The 22,468-nt window shown below is 40.8% G+C and overlaps 1 protein-coding gene across 4 annotated transcripts in view; it reads right to left on the reverse strand.

Annotated features, from left to right (window-relative positions):
- Positions 1 to 3,456: 3,456 nt before the first annotated feature.
- The window catches only part of ncam2 (neural cell adhesion molecule 2), a 305,617-nt gene continuing 286,605 nt past the window's right edge, over positions 3,457 to 22,468 (reverse strand). For 2 of the 4 annotated variants that reach the window (XM_079669153.1, XM_079669156.1), the window contains 2 exons: positions 21,122 to 21,329; positions 3,457 to 5,930 (listed from right to left, as the gene is read on the reverse strand). In XM_079669153.1, coding sequence (XP_079525279.1) covers positions 5,816 to 5,930; positions 21,122 to 21,329 — 323 coding nt within the window. In that variant the 3' untranslated portion in view covers positions 3,457 to 5,815. Of the gene's footprint in view, positions 5,931 to 20,650; positions 20,691 to 21,121; positions 21,330 to 22,468 lie in introns of all 4 variants that reach the window. The other 2 variants (XM_079669155.1, XM_079669154.1) reach the window with 2 other exon arrangements.

Consider the following 22,468-nt stretch of genomic DNA (forward strand, 5'->3'; position numbering starts at 1 on the left):
GCCGTAGTTTGGACACCCCTGATGTACAACCATACCTATCAGAAATGGTGGGTAATTTAAGGGAAGATCTGTATCGATCAAATAAATCCCATCTCGAGTTGAAGAGTGCACATAAGGACATGTTTGTGTTTCTGTGCAGGGACTGAAGCAGAACGGGGAGTGAAATCTCATGATCCTCCATCTTTAAGGGACCCCGTGGGGGATTGGAAGACTAGTGCCGATATGGCGCTGTGTTTTTTTGTTGTTGCCAGACCTTTGTTAATTTGCCACGAAAACACCACACTGAAAAATAAAGTAATATGGAACTCTGGTGAAGCTTTTAAACTCAGCCGGACGCGTGAGAAGTGCAACTCAGGAACAAACTTTCACAATACTTTCCTGTCACGATTCATTTACTGTATTTAAATCTGAGAATAAGTACAACACACACACACACACACACACACACACACACACACACACACACACACACACACACACACACACACACACACACACACACACACACACACACACACACACACACACACACACACACACACACACACACACACACACACACACACACACACCTGCTGGGAGAGTCTGAAATCAGCAGATTAAGGAAGTGGAAGCTTTCCAAAAAAGCTCTCAGCTGGATTTGCTCACGAGGTTTGAGTTTGAAGACGCTCCGCTGCCTTGCATGTAGGCAAAGGTTTAAAAAACGTATTTTAGTGGGCGACTCACTTAGGAATTCTGCAAGCAAGGAGTCATTTAAGTGCATGCATGGAAACTTCCACAATGGCAGGGAGGCCTCTTCCCAAACTTCTTCTTCTAGTTTGGATGAAGGTGCCGTCAGGGAACAGTATCACGGGAGGCTTCTGCAAACGGAAAGATTAGAGGAGGAATATTACCTGAAGGCTTATCTTCCCACGAGACTTCAGTGCTCTAAAACACACTGTTTACCGACGTGTGTGTGTGTGTGTGTGTGTGTGTGTGGTCCGGAAAGTAATCACCCGTCTGTCACACTACAAAAACTTGAAATCTTGCGAAGTATATGAGTCTGATATGTAGTCAGAATATGTCTCTACACCTGATATAAGACTTAATAACTTCAGAAGTAACACTGCAGTGAAATATCAGGTGTTGTTTTTAGACAATGCATCATCTTGTTGAGTCAAAACATCTTATTTTGAGTCGTATTTCAGATGAAACACATATTTATTAGAACATCACCACCACTAACATCAGAAAACAGAAAACCTTTGAGCATTTGCAAAACAACATTTCCTGATTCTGGTCAAATATAGTTCAAAATGATTTCTCCAAACAAGATCTGATTGATCTAAATATCCCTTCTTAAGAAATCTAACCAAGCGAATGTTAACTTGTTCTATTGGCAGATTTTTTTTACTTATTTCCAGTGAAAACAGGTTGTTGTTTAACTTGCTTTTGGAGCAGCACTTCAGGCTAACGTGATAAACTGTGGGATGGCGTCTGTTATGAGCGGTCAGAAGAATCAACGTGCATCCACATTGATGATCAGATATCGCCATTTATTGAAAGAAAAACTGACAAATTACAAAAAAAACCTCTAAACTCTTAAAGGTGTGTGGCGTAGTGGAGTAGTGCGTTGGGATCAGTGGGTCACAGGTTCAAACCCCACTGCAGTCAGCATGTCATTGTTGCCAAATTGCTTGCAAATTGTGTGTAAGTTGCTTTGGATAAAAGCGTTTAACATGTAGTAATGTAATTAAACAAAAGATTCAAAGCCATACGGCAGACATCTTGGATACATTTTCTCCTCCACCATGCGGTCTCTATCGTGCGGTTAATACATTGTTTGCTTTCCACTCATCATGAACACCTGTCGTCTATTAAAGGGCCAACACCACGCCTGTGACGTCACCATAATAATCCATTGATAGTCGGCATCAATCTAAACAATAATACTTAAAACATTATTAAAAAAACATTCATAATATTTCATTATAAATAGAAATAACAAGGAAATCAGCTTCAGTGTGTTCCTGCGATTGTTCGGCATCCCCACCTCCCAGAGGGGCCGATGCCCTCCTCTCTGCATCTCTTCTTCCAAATGAGACTGTGTGTTTGATGTGCAGACTCACTTTGAGCCCCGGTGGGAGACCGAGTTGAAGTTTGTTCCCCTTGTTAACAGAGGCCTGCTGCTTCCCCTCTCGTGGGATGGAGACGTCTGAGAAAACGTTATCTGCTGACTTCAAATGAGAGAGGGCGCCGCTTTGTTCGGGAACACTGGGGCTCCCTCGTGCTACTCACAATGGTTTTAATTCCTCCTTTGAGCAGAGCTTCTCCGTCTCTCTGGTTTTTATCATTAAAGCACTTCGACTGTTTCAAGGAAAGGGAGGACAGATTTAGATGCTACGCCGTTAGCATTGGAAACGGGAGCTTTAGGAATGACCTCGATGGAAATAGCACTGTGTCGTTTCAACGGTGAACAAATGAAAATGTACTTAAAGGTGGGGTAGGTAACTTTGGAGAAACCAGCTCGAGTGCGCTAGAATTTGAAAATACACGACCGGACAAAATCTGCCACTTCCTTACAGAGCCCCTCCTCCAACACAGACGAACGTGCACATGACCAATGAGGACACGAGATAAGTTTGTGCACAGATGGAAAGCTGACAGGCAGGTAGGCCATCCAGTTACTTTAGCCGGCTCAGATGATTGGTCGTGCTTTTTACAGCGCTACTCCTTCCACAGATGACTTTTTTTAATGGATTTTTTGTCAAAGCACTTCAGATATTCATTGCTATCGGATGTTAAGAGCATTCCATGGAATATAACAAAAAGTGTATCTCGAGCCGGTTTCTCAAACTTACCGACCCCACCTTTAAGTTGTGTCTTTGTGGAGAAGCGTACTTCTGCAGCAAGGCCTACAATACAGAGGGTTTCATGAAATGTTCACACAGTAAGTATCAGTATCTTTCCTCCCCGTAGTGATCACATTACCTCATTTGAAGTATTTAATTTAATGCTTGTTTCTACACTACCTCATCTCTACTTCAGTTTTGTCCGTCAGTCACACTTATGACGTACGCTCTTGACTTATTTCTAGACGTGATGCACTTACGCTAATACTGGTCACAAGAGGCAATAAACACTACCTCATGCTCTTAATAACATGATGGAAGCATTATTTGTTCCCAAGATTAGCATCAGGCTAACTCAGTCCTTATGCTAAGCTAACTTTGCTTTACTGTACAGGCATGAGATTGCGATCATTTTATCTCACGCTCAGTAAGAAAAGTGACTTCAATCGCTGCATAAATCTACTTTGGTCTCAAGGATCATCTTGAAAAATGGGAGTGCTTTTGAATAAAATAAATAAGACACACTTTTAGGGAACATTATTACCTTTGATGGGAGCTCACAAACACTTTGACATGAGCTGGAGAGCCAGTCAAAGAAATCAAACAACACACAGCAACGTGTCACTCTCTTCTACCAGGACATGTTTATTTACAGCGGCCAATGACAGGAGTCACAAGTGTTCCACAGGTACGTACAGAGAGACATCAATAGTTCCCACTTCCTGCACAAAGCACACTCAGCAGGGAGAGGGAGAGGGGGAGGGGGAGAGGGGAAACACACACTGTACACTGAGCTCAAACACACCTGCTTTAACCCCTACAGAGAAAGGACCATGGAGGAGGAGACGGAGGATGAGAGAGGGGGTCTTTTAAGACTCATATTCAAATACAAAAGAACATGTACAAATCGTATAGCCTCCAGGCACTGTGCTCCCATATTTACAGTCATCGTAACAGGCAGCGAACCTCTCCATGGTACGACCGTCTTTTTGAGATATGCAGGTACAAGAAAGCCTATGAGGTCTGAGATAAAAACCAGTGAGTGTGAGGGGAATGAATCACTGCCGAGAACTACATTATCTAGTTTTACCGACGCTCTGAAACTTGGTCATTGCATCTTGTACGACTTGCACAATGCATCGAAAACAAAGAGTGCACTCCATAATACACTAAAATAAATACATGATAAAACAAGGAATACATTAGAACAACATAACGTCCAGAATAGCAAGGTATGGATTCTTTCATTTAGCTTATGACGGGAAACCGGGAGACTCTTTATTCTGAAAAATCTTAATGTGCACACACTGCAGAGATGACTTACTGTACGTGCAGATACATTCAACAGACATACATGCAACCTGATTCATGTGCACACACACACACACACACACACACACACACACACACACACACACACACACACACACACACACACACACACACACACACACACACACACACACACACACACACACACACACACACACACACACACACACACACACACACACACACACACACACACACACACACACACACACACACACACACACACACACACATCCAGTCGTCCTAGGTAGTTAAACACGTTCGTTTCAGTCCAGTGTCGTCAAATACAATCCACAATCCTAAGACTACATTTCCCAGAATTCACAGCACCACAATAAAATGCAATCTTCTGACACATTCAGTGGTGACAAAGCAGCACGATGAAAAACTCATTTGAAGAGGCATTGGGCCACGAAGGGGGGGGGGGGGGGGGAACGAAAAAAGCGAAGGCACTAATGCCGTAATTACTGTCTCCATTGAAATAGCCTTAGGACCTGGAAAGCAAATGATTTGAAAAAGCAATATTATACCATCACTGAACTTTGGACAAAAAAAGAACCAAAAAAACAGCTTTTTCCTCTGAGGAGCGTTCACAAAAAAAGCCATACCTGTTGCATTTTGAAAAAAGACACATCCTTTAGGGTATATTTACATAAAAGCTCTGTAAAATATTCTTTTTTTTTCACCTATGTACAACACATGACAACATCAGAGAGTACCGAGACCGACAACCAAAAGTATTTTTCTCAGAAATGGAGGCAGATCTGAGACAGGAATGAATAAAGAAATCAATATCAAAAAACAACATGTGGATGTGTTTCTCGTCAGCTGACCTTTTTCTCGTTTGTTCCCATGCCTTAACATTCACCCAGCAGCTATGACATGACGCCAGGATACTTTCAACGCCGTTTGAACACGAACAAAACATACACAAAATCCAGTGTCAATATAAAAGGCTTTGCTAACAGTGTGCTGTTCATAGACTGCAACACATTTTGACCACAAAAGCCCTTCAGAAAGCTTTAGTCCTGAAATATAAAGCCCAAATTCATCCTAATAATTAACCCTTTGAAACACTGATCCGACCTTTTGAAATGTAGAGGAACAAATGCCTCCTGTAACATTTACCTGAAGCAATCAAACCCCCTTTTAGCTAGCTGGAAACACAATGCCTCAGCGTTTGCCACACACATTGCCGGGCTATTAAAAGGCATAAAAAGGCTGCTGTAGTCGAACACTCAGGCATGGAAACAGGCGATTACATAATCATAATAATCCCGCGGTGAGGGTCGAACAATGCACTCGCTGTGAGAGAACTAAAAAGCAGGAGCATTGTGTAAGAAGTCGTAAAGAGGGATGCATAATTTACTTTTAACTGCATGGAAGCTGTAAAACAAAACGTCTTGTGATACGAAACAAACAAAATACAATCATTGAGAGCCTTCGCCATGTTTTTTTAAGAACATGATACATTTATCACTCAGGGTGTCTAAAAAGGTTGACCCTCCCTCTCTATTTTCTCCCTATTATTTGTATGTACACATGCCTGTCACTGGGGCATTGATATAAACAGATATGGTTTTTTACTCCACTTTTTTCTCTGGGTTTTGGTCTCGTCATCCGAATGTTCTTTTGGTCGCCGCCCCCTCTTTTTACGCTTTGCTGTCGTCGAGCTTTGTGTGGATGAAGTTGTCACCTTGCACTTTGATTTCAATCGTATCCGGCTTGAGAGACTCTTTTCCATTTTCTTCCTTCAGCGGTAGTTTCCTGCGGGGAGAGAGAAAGAGAAATGAATTCTAAATCCACACGACACATGCATCACTACTGCAATTACAGGAAGCTAAGCACATTTACAATGAATGTGAATGCACTGGAATGACCACCTACGGGATGTCTTTGTATGAAGCAGGCACGTATAATGGTGTTCTCCACATAATGTGTACTTCCTGCTTTAGAGACGGCCAGTAATCACCTTTCAGACCTCCGTGTGCACCCTTTGGGATTAATACAGCTGCCTTTCATTCAAGTGAAAAGGCAGCTGGGATATTAAATATAACAACCCTTCACTAGGCTGCACAGGCATCCAAAAATACACGTTTCTCATGCTCCACGTGACCTGGACAGCCGGACACACCACGGATCAATCTCACTTGACTTTGCAGGATTCTCTGAGGAGAGATCATGGATTTGCTGACTCTTAGCACCAGGTAAGACATGCTTTCTGTGGATATTAGATCAAAACCACAGTCCTTTCCCCGAACAATGACTTCTTAAACTCATCTCCAGGTCCGTATTTCTACGTTGTGCCTCGACTGTGACATGTATGCGTGCTTTAATGTTCAGAAAGCTCTTTGTTTAGTCGGATATTGTGGATCTTGACCAATACGATGGACGACAAGTCAGGATATCTCAGCATGCTTCTTTCATTGCATGCTGAGATGAAAGAATCAGTTCAAACGTAATGAAAGTGCAATATTAAATCACCAGAGGGAACGGGACGTATTTGAGAAGTTACCTGCAAACACATTTCGTGATTTCATGCTCTCAGCGTGACGTTTTATCAGACATTTGATCAAAAAGACTCATTCAGAGCATCTCGCGTGTCTTTTTTGAAATCCTCTCTGCTCTCATTTCTCTGCCAACATACAGTAGACCTGGATAACATCCTCTCGGCGCTGGCACACCTCCCATCTGCTTTTGATTTGAATCATTTCAAGGTAGAAAAAAAGCGAGATGGAATATACGTTGGAGTGTCATAACGCAGCAGCCGTTTGATTGGCCGACAGCCTCTCAGGAACGCTTGCTCCTCTCTTCCTCCTTGAGTTTAGTTTGGAGTATTTCATCAGAGGGACGAGGCGGCTTTTTCTTTATGATAATGTGGAAACTAGATGAATGCATTTCCACCGATGTGATGTGTGAGAGTTTTTATGTGCATTAAAAAACACCTTATCTTAATGCAAACTGAGAATAATGCAGGGTCCTAATGGGACTTACATAGGGGCTGTGTAAGGGATGTGATTGGATTCAACCCTCCTGTTGTCTTCGGGTCAAATCTCACCGATTCACTACTTTCATCAATCATAACTTTTTTAGTTTTACATTCGATTGCATTAAGGCTTCATGATATCCTTCACAGGAGACATTTGAACATATACAATTGCTGATCACCACTTCCATTGAGTTTTGGATGATTTAGTCAACTTTGTAACACCCATGGTTTTTCCCGCTCAAAAATGATAAAGAAAAGGAATTAGAACAATTTGATACATTTCCCGCTCTTTTGTGCCCCTCCCCCCCTTATGTGCCCCTCCCCCCACATGGATCACACCTGGCACACCAATACATGTTCAGTGTCTTTTCTTACTGCAGTTTTTCATGTACACCAGTAGTCTGATACAATATGTACAGTTTGAAAGGGTGTTAAATGAAATTTGGTGATGATTAATGGTTTTTGTGTTAAAGTAATAGCAGTTAAAACAGGGCCGGTCAAATTTGACTGTGAACACTAAAATAAGGGGGGGAACACGAAGACAATAGGAGGGTTGAAGACTCAAATTAATATTCAAATTGTACTGTTTCAAGACATTTCAAAATGGATAATGCTTGATGACTAAAAGCTGTTTAAATCCTCCTTACATGCTATCACAGATGGCTCATTCTTTGCATGCTATGTCGTAATATTTAATACCGTTGTTTGTCTTCAAATCCATTTTATAGCACATTTTGTCCCATCCAAGTACCTCACCCCCCTTATTGACGTCCCAACAGAGACATATTCATAGTCGGAGTATGAACCGTGCCGTGTGAAACGAACGGCTGTCTGTCTTTTGTCGTTTCATTTTGGAAATAGAGCTGAATTTACAGCGAGGGACGTCTCGAGGCAATTTGCCCCTCAGCGGAAAGTTGCTGCTACGCCTAAACAACAAAAGACCCAGACAACAATAAACAGTGAAAGTGCAAAATATGAGGAAAATATCGAGCTGCCGTTTTTTTTTTAACACATCAAAGCTTTTGAAATCCTTTCTTCTTCGCTGCATCTCGTGGGATTGGAGCTGATTTAATAAGGGAAATCAATGAGGAAACCTCGCTGTCCCTCATGTTCAACGTGGGGTTTACAACTCTATCAAGACAACTGGAAGAAGGCATGGGGTCAGGAGGATCTGTTCGGGTATTAGCAGACTGCATGTCCTGGGTTTCTATTCAACTCCTGTTAACGACTCAGGATCGTCCCCTTGCACGAGGCGCATAAAGCATCCATCCATCGCTGCGTCTTGACACCGCGTTCTGCACCGTCCCCCTGATCAGCCATAAAACTGGAAATCATTTGCATTCTCAAGGTTTTTTTCAGGCTCAAACTCCAAAACCGAGCAACTGAATATACGATATGAAATGTCTTTGGATGGCTTATCTATTATTCATTAAGTAGAATTTAGATTTCAGCTTAAAAATAATCTTTATTGACATTTAATCCAATAGTTAATAAGAATCAGATAGTATTGTATCTTCTTTACTCGTTCAATTTAAATCTCAATTATTTGTCTATTTAAAGGCGTTTTATTGCCATGTTGTCAGTTAATGCAGATTTGTATTGCATTAACTGTATAGTCCATTTAAAAGGCACTTTAAATCACGAGATGTGTTCCTGAATGCAAAGCGGTCGCTCTGCATGCGTCTCGGCCCAAATATTGCAAAAGGCCAGAGGGGGCTCCCATTGGTCGATTGGTGGGTGCTGGAGCCAATTTCATGTCCCATTAGCTCCATGCAGATTAGACTTCTGTTCACATCGAGAGCTTCTCCCAACATGTGGAAGGAGCCAGCAAGCATTCACTGACCCAACATGCAGTCTTTGAAAACACTGGGGAAGGAGCGCTACCTGAACACATGGTTCTTTACTCACTGTGTCACTGAACACATATATTGTTCACTGTTAATTGGTATTTGTATATTTATATTGTTGATGTTGTTTTACTTCTATTTTGACATGTTGACATAATAGAATTGTTTATTTCTACTCTTTTAATTTCTCTAATGTTAATGCCTTGTCTTTTATGCTGCAACGCAAACAGTTCCCCAATTGGGATCAATAAACTTCTTATCTTATCTCTAATGTGCATTTCCTCAATCTGAACTTTGCAGACCATTGACATGCACACAAAGCTAAATGACCCACTAGAGGAAAGGGAAAACAAACCAGGGATAAATGAAATGTTATCTCTACAGGCAGCAAATCACATGTTTTTAACTTATAACCTGTCTCTAATAATCGATCCGTGTCCTTTAAGGCATGTAAGGCTATGGAGCGAGAAGGACATATCTGCTGTAATCCCCACATGCTAGAGTCGCCTTGGAAACGCAACGATCAATAAAACCAATATATTTTCTTCCCGTTAGCTTGTCCTAGAGAGTTGACATTGAAATGTTTTCTGTCCTGTATGTTTCTGTGGTTCCTCGGGCGGTTTGCTGTACTCTCTGCATGATGCCGGTCACACCCCAGTGTCTCATATCTGATGCTGACTCCCAGATGCAAACCAACGATGGTTAAAGAGTCAGGAGATCATGGATTTGGTGACCGCTGACTTTTAGCACCAGATAAGACTTCTGTCGATAGAGTAAAAATCACAGTCCATTTCCTAAAGAAAGACTTATTCAGCTCATTTCCAGGTTCATACTTCTATGTGGAGCCTCTACTCTGACTAGGGTGACCAGGTCCCAACAAACCAAATGTGGGACAAGGAGTTTCTGTGGGACAATGTGGGACACCCTCTCAACAGCACCCCCCCCCCCCCCGTTTTCTAAATTGGGGTTTTCTATTTTGTTGTGTTTTTAAATGACATCATGTATGAGAGGTATTTTCAGTCAGTGGCTATAAGTATGGTTTCATTGTCTCGTGCTTTTACATAAGTTTCTTTAAGTCCGATCGGTTTCGTCTAAATGTATTTATGCTACTTTTTACATATTGATTGATGTACAGCACTTTGGTCAATTCTGATTACATGTGCTGTCTAAATAAAGCTGGATTGGATCTCTGACTTTGGCTCATAAGGAAGGTCTTGCTTGTATGGTTTTAACAATATTGTGTGGAAGTATAAAGGAAAGATACTGTAGGGACCAGGAGTTAATCTCTATACACGCCCACACACACGCACGCACGCACGCACGCACGCACGCACACACGCAGAGAGTCATTGGGTGTTTCTCAATCTCGAGGATGCTTGCTTGGTAGCACATATCTGCCGAGCGTCTTGCTTCAGAAGCGAGTCAAGAATCCCTCCTGACATTTGGAAAACAAAGAGTAGAACAGGCGAGCAAGTGTGCGTCATATGAGAGGCGCCGCCTTACATTTTCCGCCACAGATTTGGGGAAATTGGTCCGTGCGCAAAGCATTGTGGGGATTTTAAGACTGCGGAGTCTGCACATGTGCAGCCTCGAAATTTCTCTAAACGAAGTACGCCGGGCTCGGTAGAATTCCAAGTATGCTGGACATTTGAACAGTCATTCGGCGGCACTTGATGACGTAGTATGCTTGAAATAGTGGCTCTGGAGCACCCTTCCTTGACATTGAGAAACACCCATTGCGTGCCTATTGATTTGAACACGATCCGTGTATCCATCATTTCCTGGTCTTCTCTAAAGAAGAGGGACCAATGGAAACGTTGTCATGTTGCCGTTGGTCACCATGGACACATTCATTAGCTAACAATGACATTATTGTTCTATTAATATAAAGGGAGGTCAGGTACTCTTTAAAACAGCTGCTAGTTATGGGTACTTTTTACTGAAGTACATTTCAAAGTTCTTTACTTTGACTTGAGTAAAGAAGTTTAGTCAGTACTTCTACTTTCACCAGAGTATTTTTAAACACGAGTATCTGTACTTCTACTTGAGTAAAGGGTGTGTATCTTTTGCCACCTGTGACCCCTGGGAAAGTGCATGTAAAACAGTTTGGGACACAAAGCAAACAGAAATGCCACAGGGTCTCGACGAGCCTCTTTGATAGCGATGCAGCTGTGTTCCTCTCACGTTGGGAGAGATATCAGAGCGTGCATTGCAGATGTGAGTTTGCAATCTGTAAGCTTCAAAGTGACACCAAAGCACAGCAGGAGCGGCTCGTTGTTCCCTCTGCAGAAATAATTAAGCACAAGGCCATCTACCGTACGGAGGACGAATAAAAGCCTCTACGCTGCCGTGCCGCTTGTTTACTCTTAGTCTCCACTTTCACATTTGTTTTCAATACAACGGGTGGAAGTGTTACTGAGGGGGCCGCGAAATTGACACGTTCACACGGGGATCTGCGCTACCTGACCTGAAGAAAAGCTGTGTGGGAAGAGTGTGTGGAAACTCTTCTCCAAGGCCGAATAAGATGCTTTTGTTTGTACATTAGCAAAGTCAGGTGTGCACCCTCCAAAGCCTTTTATCTCCTCCAGACAATGAGCTTTTTGTTTGCTCCAAGTTAAGACTTCAAAATCACTCTTAATTAAACGTCAGACTCCTCAGCATGCTGCTTCACGATCTGAACTTAAAGAGCCCTCCGCATGTCAATAACACAAACTGTCACGTCTCAGAAATTCTTAATTTAAATATTTACTCTCGTGACAATGAGGGGGAAAAATGCTCCCGCTTGCATAATAAAATGCAATGTAGCACAAAGCCTTAATCACATAGGGCATCTAATCATGGATGACTGACCAAAGTACTTACAATCCATCACTTTTAATTACATCACGGCGCCTTTCACTTCATTGTCTGCAGCCCAAAACTAAATGTTTCATGTATTAATGTCATATGACGTGTAAAAGGATCCAAAGAATAGTCCGACATGTGTAAAATGAATGGATAATTATGAAGAAAACAGCTTTTTAACCGCCTGTTTTCTAGCTATGAACTCCGAGATATTCTTTCTTACTTTACCAAAGATTTATATTTGAAACATTAATGGGGATGAAGTGTTGTCAGACAGATGCATTCTGGGAGCTTGTTTCATTTTTAATTCCTGCGGCGTCTGTGCTTGAGTTTTAAGCCACTGACGTTCTTTCATTTCATTTCACACCCAAACATTGTCAGGGTAAAGTGAACGATCCAGCGCCTCGGTATAAACTGACAAATGTCAAAATAAAATAAATAGCATCTAAAAGTATGTATTTTTCGGTGGTGTTTTTGGTGCCGTTGTGTAAAATGTTTTTCATCTTTCCAAGCACTGCAGGATACAGGAGCCTTAACTTTAATCTGGTATTCTGTTTTATATTTCCTGCTGTGATCCATCAGAGTGTGCAGACTGTCAGCGAGCCTCAAATTCAACCAGAAGACTGTTCTGTGACGTCGGCACAAAGCTCTCCTGCACAGCCGTAACACAAACCAGGAAGACATCATAATTTTATGCACAGAATTAATTGGATTTAGGTCAATTTGGGGATAGTTAGTTTAAATTGGGGCTTTTAAATATCAGGACAGAACTAGTCGCATAATTAAAGTTTCTTTCTGTATAGAGAGGCGAAGTCCCTCCCTTTCCGGTGGACCTCCATGGGACCTTACTTCGGAAAAATTATGTATTGAAGTCAATGGAGAGAGAAAGATTATCTTTCGATCTCGTTTGAATTGTGCCACGAATTACACATGTTTGTCAATTTAAAATTAAAAGATAATTTTGCAAGTCAAAAAAATAAAAATGTGCCGTAAAAATGTGAAGTAACACTTTTTTTTGTGTGAAGCGCTGAATTAACTACAACTCTGGTCTTGCATACGTCACCAACACCAAGATGGCCGTCACGTTGGCACATTTCACTTCTTTCTTTCAGAATGAAGTGGAAAGTATTAAAAGAGGGAAAATCACTCCAAGTCTGGGCATGTTGAGAGCTGTACACACACAGAAGGGGAGTTAGTCGGTTCCAGCATGCGGGACCGGCTTTACAAGGTGTCGGTGAGTAACACGAGTGTAACGTTAATGTCAGCTAGCTAAATTCACCTACGCGACTCTGGGATTTGTCGTCTTTCCAGTTGCGTATTATTCATAGTCTTATATTTCAACAGTTTTAAGACAAACTGTGACTTTTTTGACATGGAAATGATTTTTTAAGATTGACAAACATCATATGTGTATTTTGTGGCACAATTCAAACGGGTTCGAAAGATAACCTTTCTCTCTCCATTGACTTCAATGCATACTTTTTCAGAAATACGGTCCAATGGGGCGGAAGTAGATGGGCGGAACTTCGCCTCTCTATTTAAGTCGGGACTGAACGTGTGTTTGCCTCCCTCAGGGGTTGTCTGGCAGGCGCAAATCTCCTCCCTGATCACTGACTGACAGGCTGGGGCGGCGGTAAACTGTGACTATCACCAGCAGAGGATATGAAGAAAACACCTGGAGATAATTCGAAAAAAAGTTTGGCAAAGATTCAAAATTAGAGACTGTAAAACTTCCAATGACTTTAAAGGAAAACATATATTTATTTGTTGAATTTTCTAACTTTAATTGGGTTTTTCTTTCATTAAAAGGTCAACGATTTCTGTCCGTTTCACCTGCTGAACACACTCAGTGAAGAACTTCCAGGTAACACAGAAACTGTAGAAGAAGACGGACTTTTGAAGTCAATGTTGCCGCTTCGAACCCCTTTACAACTTCCCCCTGAGGCAATTATAAAGCCCAGCGTGCCCCGAGTGATCCCGGCACAACTCGGCAGATTCTTAGTAAAAAGACAGCCTTGCATCCTCCTCAAAGTTAAAGCCTCGGGCAGCTGCTTGCTACGTTTCAACATCACAGAGAGGTGAGAAAACGGGCGGAGAAGATCATCTATGACCCTGGCAGAGGTGGGAAGTATAGTGGAGTACAAATACTTCGTTACTGTACTTAAGTTGATTTTTCTGGTATCAGTACTTTACTCCACTACTTATTTTTCTGACCACTTTTGACTTTCTACTTCTTACATGTTGAACTCAAATACCTGTACTTTCTACTTCTTACATGTTGAGCACAAATACCTGTACTTTCTACTTCTTACATGTTGAACTCAAATACCTGTACTTTCTACTTCTAACATGTTGAACTCAAATACCTGTACTTTCTACTTCTTACATGTTGAACTCAAATACCTGTACTTTCTACTTCTTACATGTTGGACTCAAATACCTGTACTTTCTACTTCTTACATGTTGAACTCAAATACCTGTACTTTCTACTTCTTACATGTTGAACTCAAATACCTGTACTTTCTACTTCTTACATGTTGAACTCAAATACCTGTACTTTCTACTTCTTACATGTTGAACACAAATACCTGTACTTTCTACTTCTCACATGTTGAGCACAAATACCTGTACTTTCTACTTCTTACATGTTGAACTCAAATACCTGTACTTTCTACTTCTTACATGTTGAACTCAAATACCTGTACTTTCTACTTCTAACATGTTGAACTCAAATACCTGTACTTTCTACTTCTTACATGTTGAACTCAAATACCTGTACTTTCTACTTCTTACATGTTGAACTCAAATACCTGTACTTTCTACTTCTTACATGTTGAACTCAAATACCTGTACTTTCTACTTCTTACATGTTGAACTCAAATACCTGTACTTTCTACTTCTTACATGTTGAACTCAAATACCTGTACTTTCTACTTCTTACATGTTGAACTCAAATACCTGTACTTTCTACTTCTTACATGTTGAACTCAAATACCTGTACTTTCTACTTCTCACATGTTGAACACAAATACCTGTACTTTCTACTTCTCACATGTTGAACCCAAATACCTGTACTTTCTACTTCTTACATGTTGAACTCAAATACCTGTACTTTCTACTTCTTACATGTTGAACTCAAATACCTGTACTTTCTACTTCTTACACGTTGAGCACAAATACCTGTACTTTCTACTTCTTACAAGTTGAGCACAAATACCTGTCCTTTCTACTTCTCACATGTTGAACACAAATACCTGTACTTTCTACTTCTTACATGTTGAACTCAAATACCTGTACTTTCTACTTCTCACATGTTGAACCCAAATACCTGTACTTTCTACTTCTTACATGTTGAACTCAAATACCTGTACTTTCTACTTCTTACATGTTGAACCCAAATACCTGTACTTTCTACTTCTTACATGTTGAACCCAAATACCTGTACTTTCTACTTCTTACATGTTGAACTCAAATACCTGTACTTTCTACTTCTTACATGTTGAACTCAAATACCTGTACTTTCTACTTCTTACATGTTGAACTCAAATACCTGTACTTTCTACTTCTTACATGTTGAACACTAATACCTGTACTTTCTACTTCTCACATGTTGAACTCAAATACCTGTACTTTCTACTTCTTACATGTTGAACTCAAATACCTGTACTTTCTACTTCTTACATGTTGAACACAAATACCTGTACTTTCTACTTCTCACATGTTGAACCCAAATACCTGTACTTTCTACTTCTTACATGTTGAACCCAAATACCTGTACTTTCTACTTCTTACATGTTGAACTCAAATACCTGTACTTTCTACTTCTTACATGTTGAACTCAAATACCTGTACTTTCTACTTCTCACATGTTGAACCCAAATACCTGTACTTTCTACTTCTTACATGTTGAACTCAAATACCTGTACTTTCTACTTCTTACATGTTGAACTCAAATACCTGTACTTTCTACTTCTTACATGTTGAACACAAATACCTGTACTTTCTACTTCTCACATGTTGAACCCAAATACCTGTACTTTCTACTTCTTACATGTTGAACTCAAATACCTGTACTTTCTACTTCTTACATGTTGAACTCAAATACCTGTACTTTCTACTTCTTACATGTTGAACACAAATACCTGTACTTTCTACTTCTCACATGTTGAACCCAAATACCTGTACTTTCTACTTCTTACAAGTTGAGCACAAATACCTGTACTTTCTACTTCTCACATGTTGAACCCAAATACCTGTACTTTCTACTTCTTACAAGTTGAGCACAAATACCTGTACTTTCTACTTCTCACATGTTGAACTCAAATACCTGTACTTTCTACTTCTTACATGTTGAACACAAATACCTGTACTTTCTACTTCTCACATGTTGAACCCAAATACCTGTACTTTCTACTTCTTACATGTTGAACTCAAATACCTGTACTTTCTACTTCTTACATGTTGAACTCAAATACCTGTACTTTCTACTTCTTACACGTTGAGCACAAATACCTGTACTTTCTACTTCTCACATGTTGAACACAAATACCTGTACTTTCTACTTCTTACATGTTGAACTCAAATACCTGTACTTTCTACTTCTCACATGTTGAACTCAAATACCTGTACTTTCTACTTCTTACATGTTGAACTCAAATACCTGTACTTTCTACTTCTTACAAGTTGAGCACAAATACCTGTCCTTTCTACTTCTCACATGTTGAACACAAATACCTGTACTTTCTACTTCTTACATGTTGAACTCAAATACCTGTACTTTCTACTTCTCACATGTTGAACCCAAATACCTGTACTTTCTACTTCTTACATGTTGAACTCAAATACCTGTACTTTCTACTTCTTACATGTTGAACTCAAATACCTGTACTTTCTACTTCTTACATGTTGAACTCAAATACCTGTACTTTCTACTTCTTACATGTTGAACACAAATACCTGTACTTTCTACTTCTTACATGTTGAACCCAAATACCTGTACTTTCTACTTCTTACGTGTTGAACTCAAATACCTGTACTTTCTACTTCTTACAAGTTGAGCACAAATACCTGTACTTTCTACTTCTCACATGTTGAACTCAAATACCTGTACTTTCTACTTCTCACATGTTGAACTCAAATACCTGTACTTTCTACTTCTTACATGTTGAACACAAATACCTGTACTTTCTACTTCTCACATGTTGAACCCAAATACCTGTACTTTCTACTTCTTACATGTTGAACCCAAATACCTGTACTTTCTACTTCTTACATGTTGAACTCAAATACCTGTACTTTCTACTTCTTACATGTTGAACTCAAATACCTGTACTTTCTACTTCTTACATGTTGAACACAAATACCTGTACTTTCTACTTCTTACATGTTGAACTCAAATACCTGTACTTTCTACTTCTCACATGTTGAACCCAAATACCTGTACTTTCTACTTCTTACATGTTGAACCCAAATACCTGTACTTTCTACTTCTTACATGTTGAACTCAAATACCTGTACTTTCTACTTCTTACATGTTGAACTCAAATACCTGTACTTTCTACTTCTCACATGTTGAACCCAAATACCTGTACTTTCTACTTCTTACATGTTGAACTCAAATACCTGTACTTTCTACTTCTTACATGTTGAACACAAATACCTGTACTTTCTACTTCTTACAAGTTGAGCACAAATACCTGTACTTTCTACTTCTCACATGTTGAACCCAAATACCTGTACTTTCTACTTCTTACATGTTGAACACAAATACCTGTACTTTCTACTTCTCACATGTTGAACCCAAATACCTGTACTTTCTACTTCTTACATGTTGAACACAAATACCTGTACTTTCTACTTCTTACAAGTTGAGCACAAATACCTGTACTTTCTACTTCTTACATGTTGAACTCAAATACCTGTACTTTCTACTTCTTACATGTTGAACACAAATACCTGTACTTTCTACTTCTCACATGTTGAACCCAAATACCTGTACTTTCTACTTCTTACATGTTGAACTCAAATACCTGTACTTTCTACTTCTTACATGTTGAACTCAAATACCTGTACTTTCTACTTCTTACATGTTGAACTCAAATACCTGTACTTTCTACTTCTTACAAGTTGAGCACAAATACCTGTACTTTCTACTTCTCACATGTTGAGCACAAATACCTGTACTTTCTACTTCTTACATGTTGAACTCAAATACCTGTACTTTCTACTTCTTACATGTTGAACTCAAATACCTGTACTTTCTACTTCTTACAAGTTGAACCCAAATACCTGTACTTTCTACTTCTTACATGTTGAACACAAATACCTGTACTTTCTACTTCTCACATGTTGAACCCAAATACCTGTACTTTCTACTTCTTACATGTTGAACACAAATACCTGTACTTTCTACTTCTTACATGTTGAACTCAAATACCTGTACTTTCTACTTCTTACAATTTGAGCACAAATACCTGTACTTTCTACTTCTTACAAGTTGAGCACAAATACCTGTACTTTCTACTTCTTACAAGTTGAGCACAAATACCTGTACTTTCTACTTCTTACATGTTGAGCACAAATACCTGTACTTTCTACTTCTCACATGTTGAACCCAAATACCTGTACTTTCTACTTCTTACATGTTGAACTCAAATACCTGTACTTTCTACTTCTTACAAGTTGAGCACAAATACCTGTACTTTCTACTTCTCACATGTTGAACCCAAATACCTGTACTTTCTACTTCTTACATATTGAACTCAAATACCTGTACTTTCTACTTCTCACATGTTGAACCGAAATACCTGTACATGCCCATACTAGAGTAAAGAAGTTTAGTCAGTACTTTTTAAACACGAGTATATGTACTTCTTCTCGAGGAAAGGGTGTGTGTACTTTAACATCTCTGACCCCGAAAACCTTTGTCTTAAAACCACACACTCAGCTCCTACAAACAGCAACAGCCTCTCATCTGCTCCACTTATCAGCCTCCTAATTCATACTTCAAGCCATTCATCACACTCTTATCAATAGCATTGATATTTTGGCACAGGGTCTGCTCGTCAGTACAACTCATTACCTCAGTATATCGACATGTTGCAAACTCAGGAGGAGTGTCTGAGCTTTTTATTATCTCCAGCGTCGTCTCATTATTTTCTCAGTGCTATGGAAGTATAGATGGCCTCCGCATTACTTTGTTATCTCCGCACTAGCTCAAAGAAGAATTACATTTTTATACAACCAGGGTCTTGTTTAGCTGGTTAAGCCCCTGTCACGCTGTCCCGAAATTGACACCCGATGGACACACGATTAAGGAAATGTTCAAATTCGGCTCTGATCGTAACAACATCGGAATTCGTGAGGGCATCTGAAGCCATCGTATGACCGCCGGTGGAGTTTCTCAGGCTCCGGCAGCAACTTCGGGAGCGGTGGCAAAATCTATGGCATCACAAAGATGGCTTAACATGCCCTCACGAATGTCACGATGTTGTTACGATCAGAGCCGAATTTGAACATTTCCTTTATCGTGTGTCCATCTGGTTGTTTTATTGCACAACAAAATCATGTAAACATATTATGTAAACAACCCAATTTGTGTTCTGTGAAACTAAAAAGGATATAATATATTATTTTGAAGGCGAGGAAGTTGTTGTTGCTATGGAAACAACATGACAGAGAAAACTTAATATCTTCTACATATAAAGACGGAGAAAGTAAAGAACAAAGTCTGAAAATATCAGTTCAGTATCATAATACTTTAACATCATTGTTTGTGTTACTTTCGTTGCAGTTGTATGTCTTCAATATAAATGTTGCCTTCGTGTGGTTCGGGGCCACCTTCGTGCGAAATTCACAATTCCATATTCGTGTCTCCATCGGGTGTACATTTCGGGACAGTGTGACCGGGGCTTTAGGAAAACCAATTTCTCAACAAGTGCACAGAGTGGCTAGAAAACAGTCTAACGGAAAAACAACCACATTTCAATCTGAGTACAAACGACATCACCGTTGCCTTTCATTGCACCTGAATCGTGCATCGTCAACTGTAATCCCTCATTTCACAAATAAACCTGTCTCCTTATAGAAAACTACTCAAATTGCATTATGGGAAATGTAGAATGCACTTTTGTTGGACTTATATCTCGATATCTTGGCCTCGGAGAAATGTATTAGGACCATTTTTGTCAACATTTGCTTCGTGCTAGTCCCTTACATTTCCTGAAGTGCGCTGACATATCTCTATCTTTAATTAGTTTAACACAAAGTCACTGCAGTACTCCTGCTCCTGGTGCCCTGCGAACTCGATTTTGAAGCACTAAAAAAAGCGTGTAAAAAAATCCCCAAAATCCACTAAACGATCGTCCCTACTCCAGATGCTAGATATGCATGTGTGTGTTTCTGCCACAGCGACGCAGGCTCTTTCTGTGCATGCTGTGAGCTTAGTGACTCAGCAAAAGACACTGGGCTGGCACACGGACAATTTAAACACACAAACGGCACCGCTGAGGCCAATGAATCACACTGTATGGGTGCACGGAATAACACTGGCACTAAATCTGAATTATACTCTAAACTTCACGGGCTTTTAAATAGCACGCTGTCTGATGAGAGGCCTGTGATCGTCTGCATGCAGAGGCGTTTGCATGCATAATTTATACACAAACACCAAGCATGGGAGCACACAGAGTTGAGATGTTACACATGCACGTCAGGAACGCACAGGGACACACAATGCATGCAAATTCACTGCAAAGACACGGATGAGAGCACGGATGGACGTGAGTAAGACGTAATCAGAGACATACTGTGGTTGAAAAGGTGGTTGGGCGGCTGTTGAAGGTGTACCTACAGTGAATGATAGAAATAAGTCTCCTTTCTCATTCACAGTGAATATGTTTAAGATGAGTCTGAGCTGCACATGTTAAAGATCTCTCTAAGGTGCGGCTCAATCTGAGAGCACAAAGGAAGGAAAACGACCAATTTGTGACACGTTTGAAAGATATTAAAATCCAACTTGTTCTCCTTTTCTGAGGATTGTAAAGGTTTTAATTTCATCTATGCTAAGTATAGATTTCTATCAATCATGTCAGGTGTTTCAGTTCATTGTTACACAGAAGTAAACAGCAGAAATAGTGGTTAAAGTAAGTAGGAAGTAAAGAAAGGCATCAGATACACCCACAGCAGATGCTCCCTCTGCAAGCATGAATGACCTGGTGACTGACGAACACACTAGAGATCACCATTATCTACTAGAGAGGAAGGAAGAGGACACTCACAGGTAGGCGGCTTTCCCCTCCTCGATCTCCTTCCCCTTGCCGCTGGTGGAGGTCTTCTTGCTGCAGACGGAGCGTGTGATGCACATCAGGAGGCCGCAGTGACGCAGGAAGAAGCAGCCCACGTCCACCAGCACCAGGAGGACCAGCAGCGCCCCCAGGCCCAGGCCCACCACCGTGCCCAGCCCCAGGCCGCTGAACAGGGATTCTGCTGAGGCACACACACACACACACACACACACACACACACACACACACACACACACACACACACACACACACACACACACACACACACACACACACACACACACACACACACACACACACACACACACACACACACACACACACACACACACACACACACACACACACACACACACAGAAGAGGGAACACACTGTTAGCAATTCAGGTTCATATGGGTAGACACAGAGGTCGAGTCAGTTCATAGTCTCTGTTTGTCATCTTGCAATCTACTTATTTATCTAAATCACAGCAATAAACCGTATCTAATTTTGTCTTAATGTACATTATTTAATTTCATATTCTATTTACATGTATGTAGACTTCTTGCACTATCTTTTATTTGTATTTGATTTTATACGTTGCATTGTTGGAGCAGCTCAGGTCAGAAGAATTTCATTTCCATTTCTACACTGTAGCTTATGTGCATATGACGATAACACCTTTGAATCTTGAATATTCTCAGTGTGGGGGAAACTTCTGAAGCAATGGGAGTCAGGACTCAGAGAGACACGAGGAGAGCTGGAGCTCTGATGGAGTCAGGACTCAGAGAGACACGAGGAGAGCTGGAGCTCTGATGGAGTCAGGACTCAGAGAGACACGAGGAGAGCTGGAGCTCTGATGGAGTCAGGACTCAGAGACACGAGGAGAGCTGGAGCTCTGATGGAGTCAGGACTCAGAGAGACACGAGGAGAGCTGGAGCTCTGATGGAGTCAGGACTCAGAGACACGAGGAGAGCTGGAGCTCTGATGGAGTCAGGACTCAGAGAGACACGAGGAGAGCTGGAGCTTTGATGGAGTCAGGACTCAGAGAGACACAAGGAGAGCTGGAGCTCTGATGGAGTCAGGACTCAGAGAGATACGAGGAGAGCTGGAGCTTTGATGGAGTCAGGACTCAGAGAGACACAAGGAGAGCTGGAGCTCTGATGGAGTCAGGACTCAGAGAGACACGAGGAGAGCTGGAGCTCTGATGGAGTCAGGACTCAGAGACACGAGGAGAGCTGGAGCTCTGATGGAGTCAGGACTCAGAGACACGAGGAGAGCTGGAGCTCTGATGGAGTCAGGACTCAGAGAGATACGAGGAGAGCTGGAGCTCTGATGGAG

Source organism: Notothenia rossii (assembly GCF_949606895.1).
Source record: "Notothenia rossii genome assembly, chromosome: 3".
NCBI lineage: Eukaryota > Metazoa > Chordata > Actinopteri > Perciformes > Nototheniidae > Notothenia > Notothenia rossii.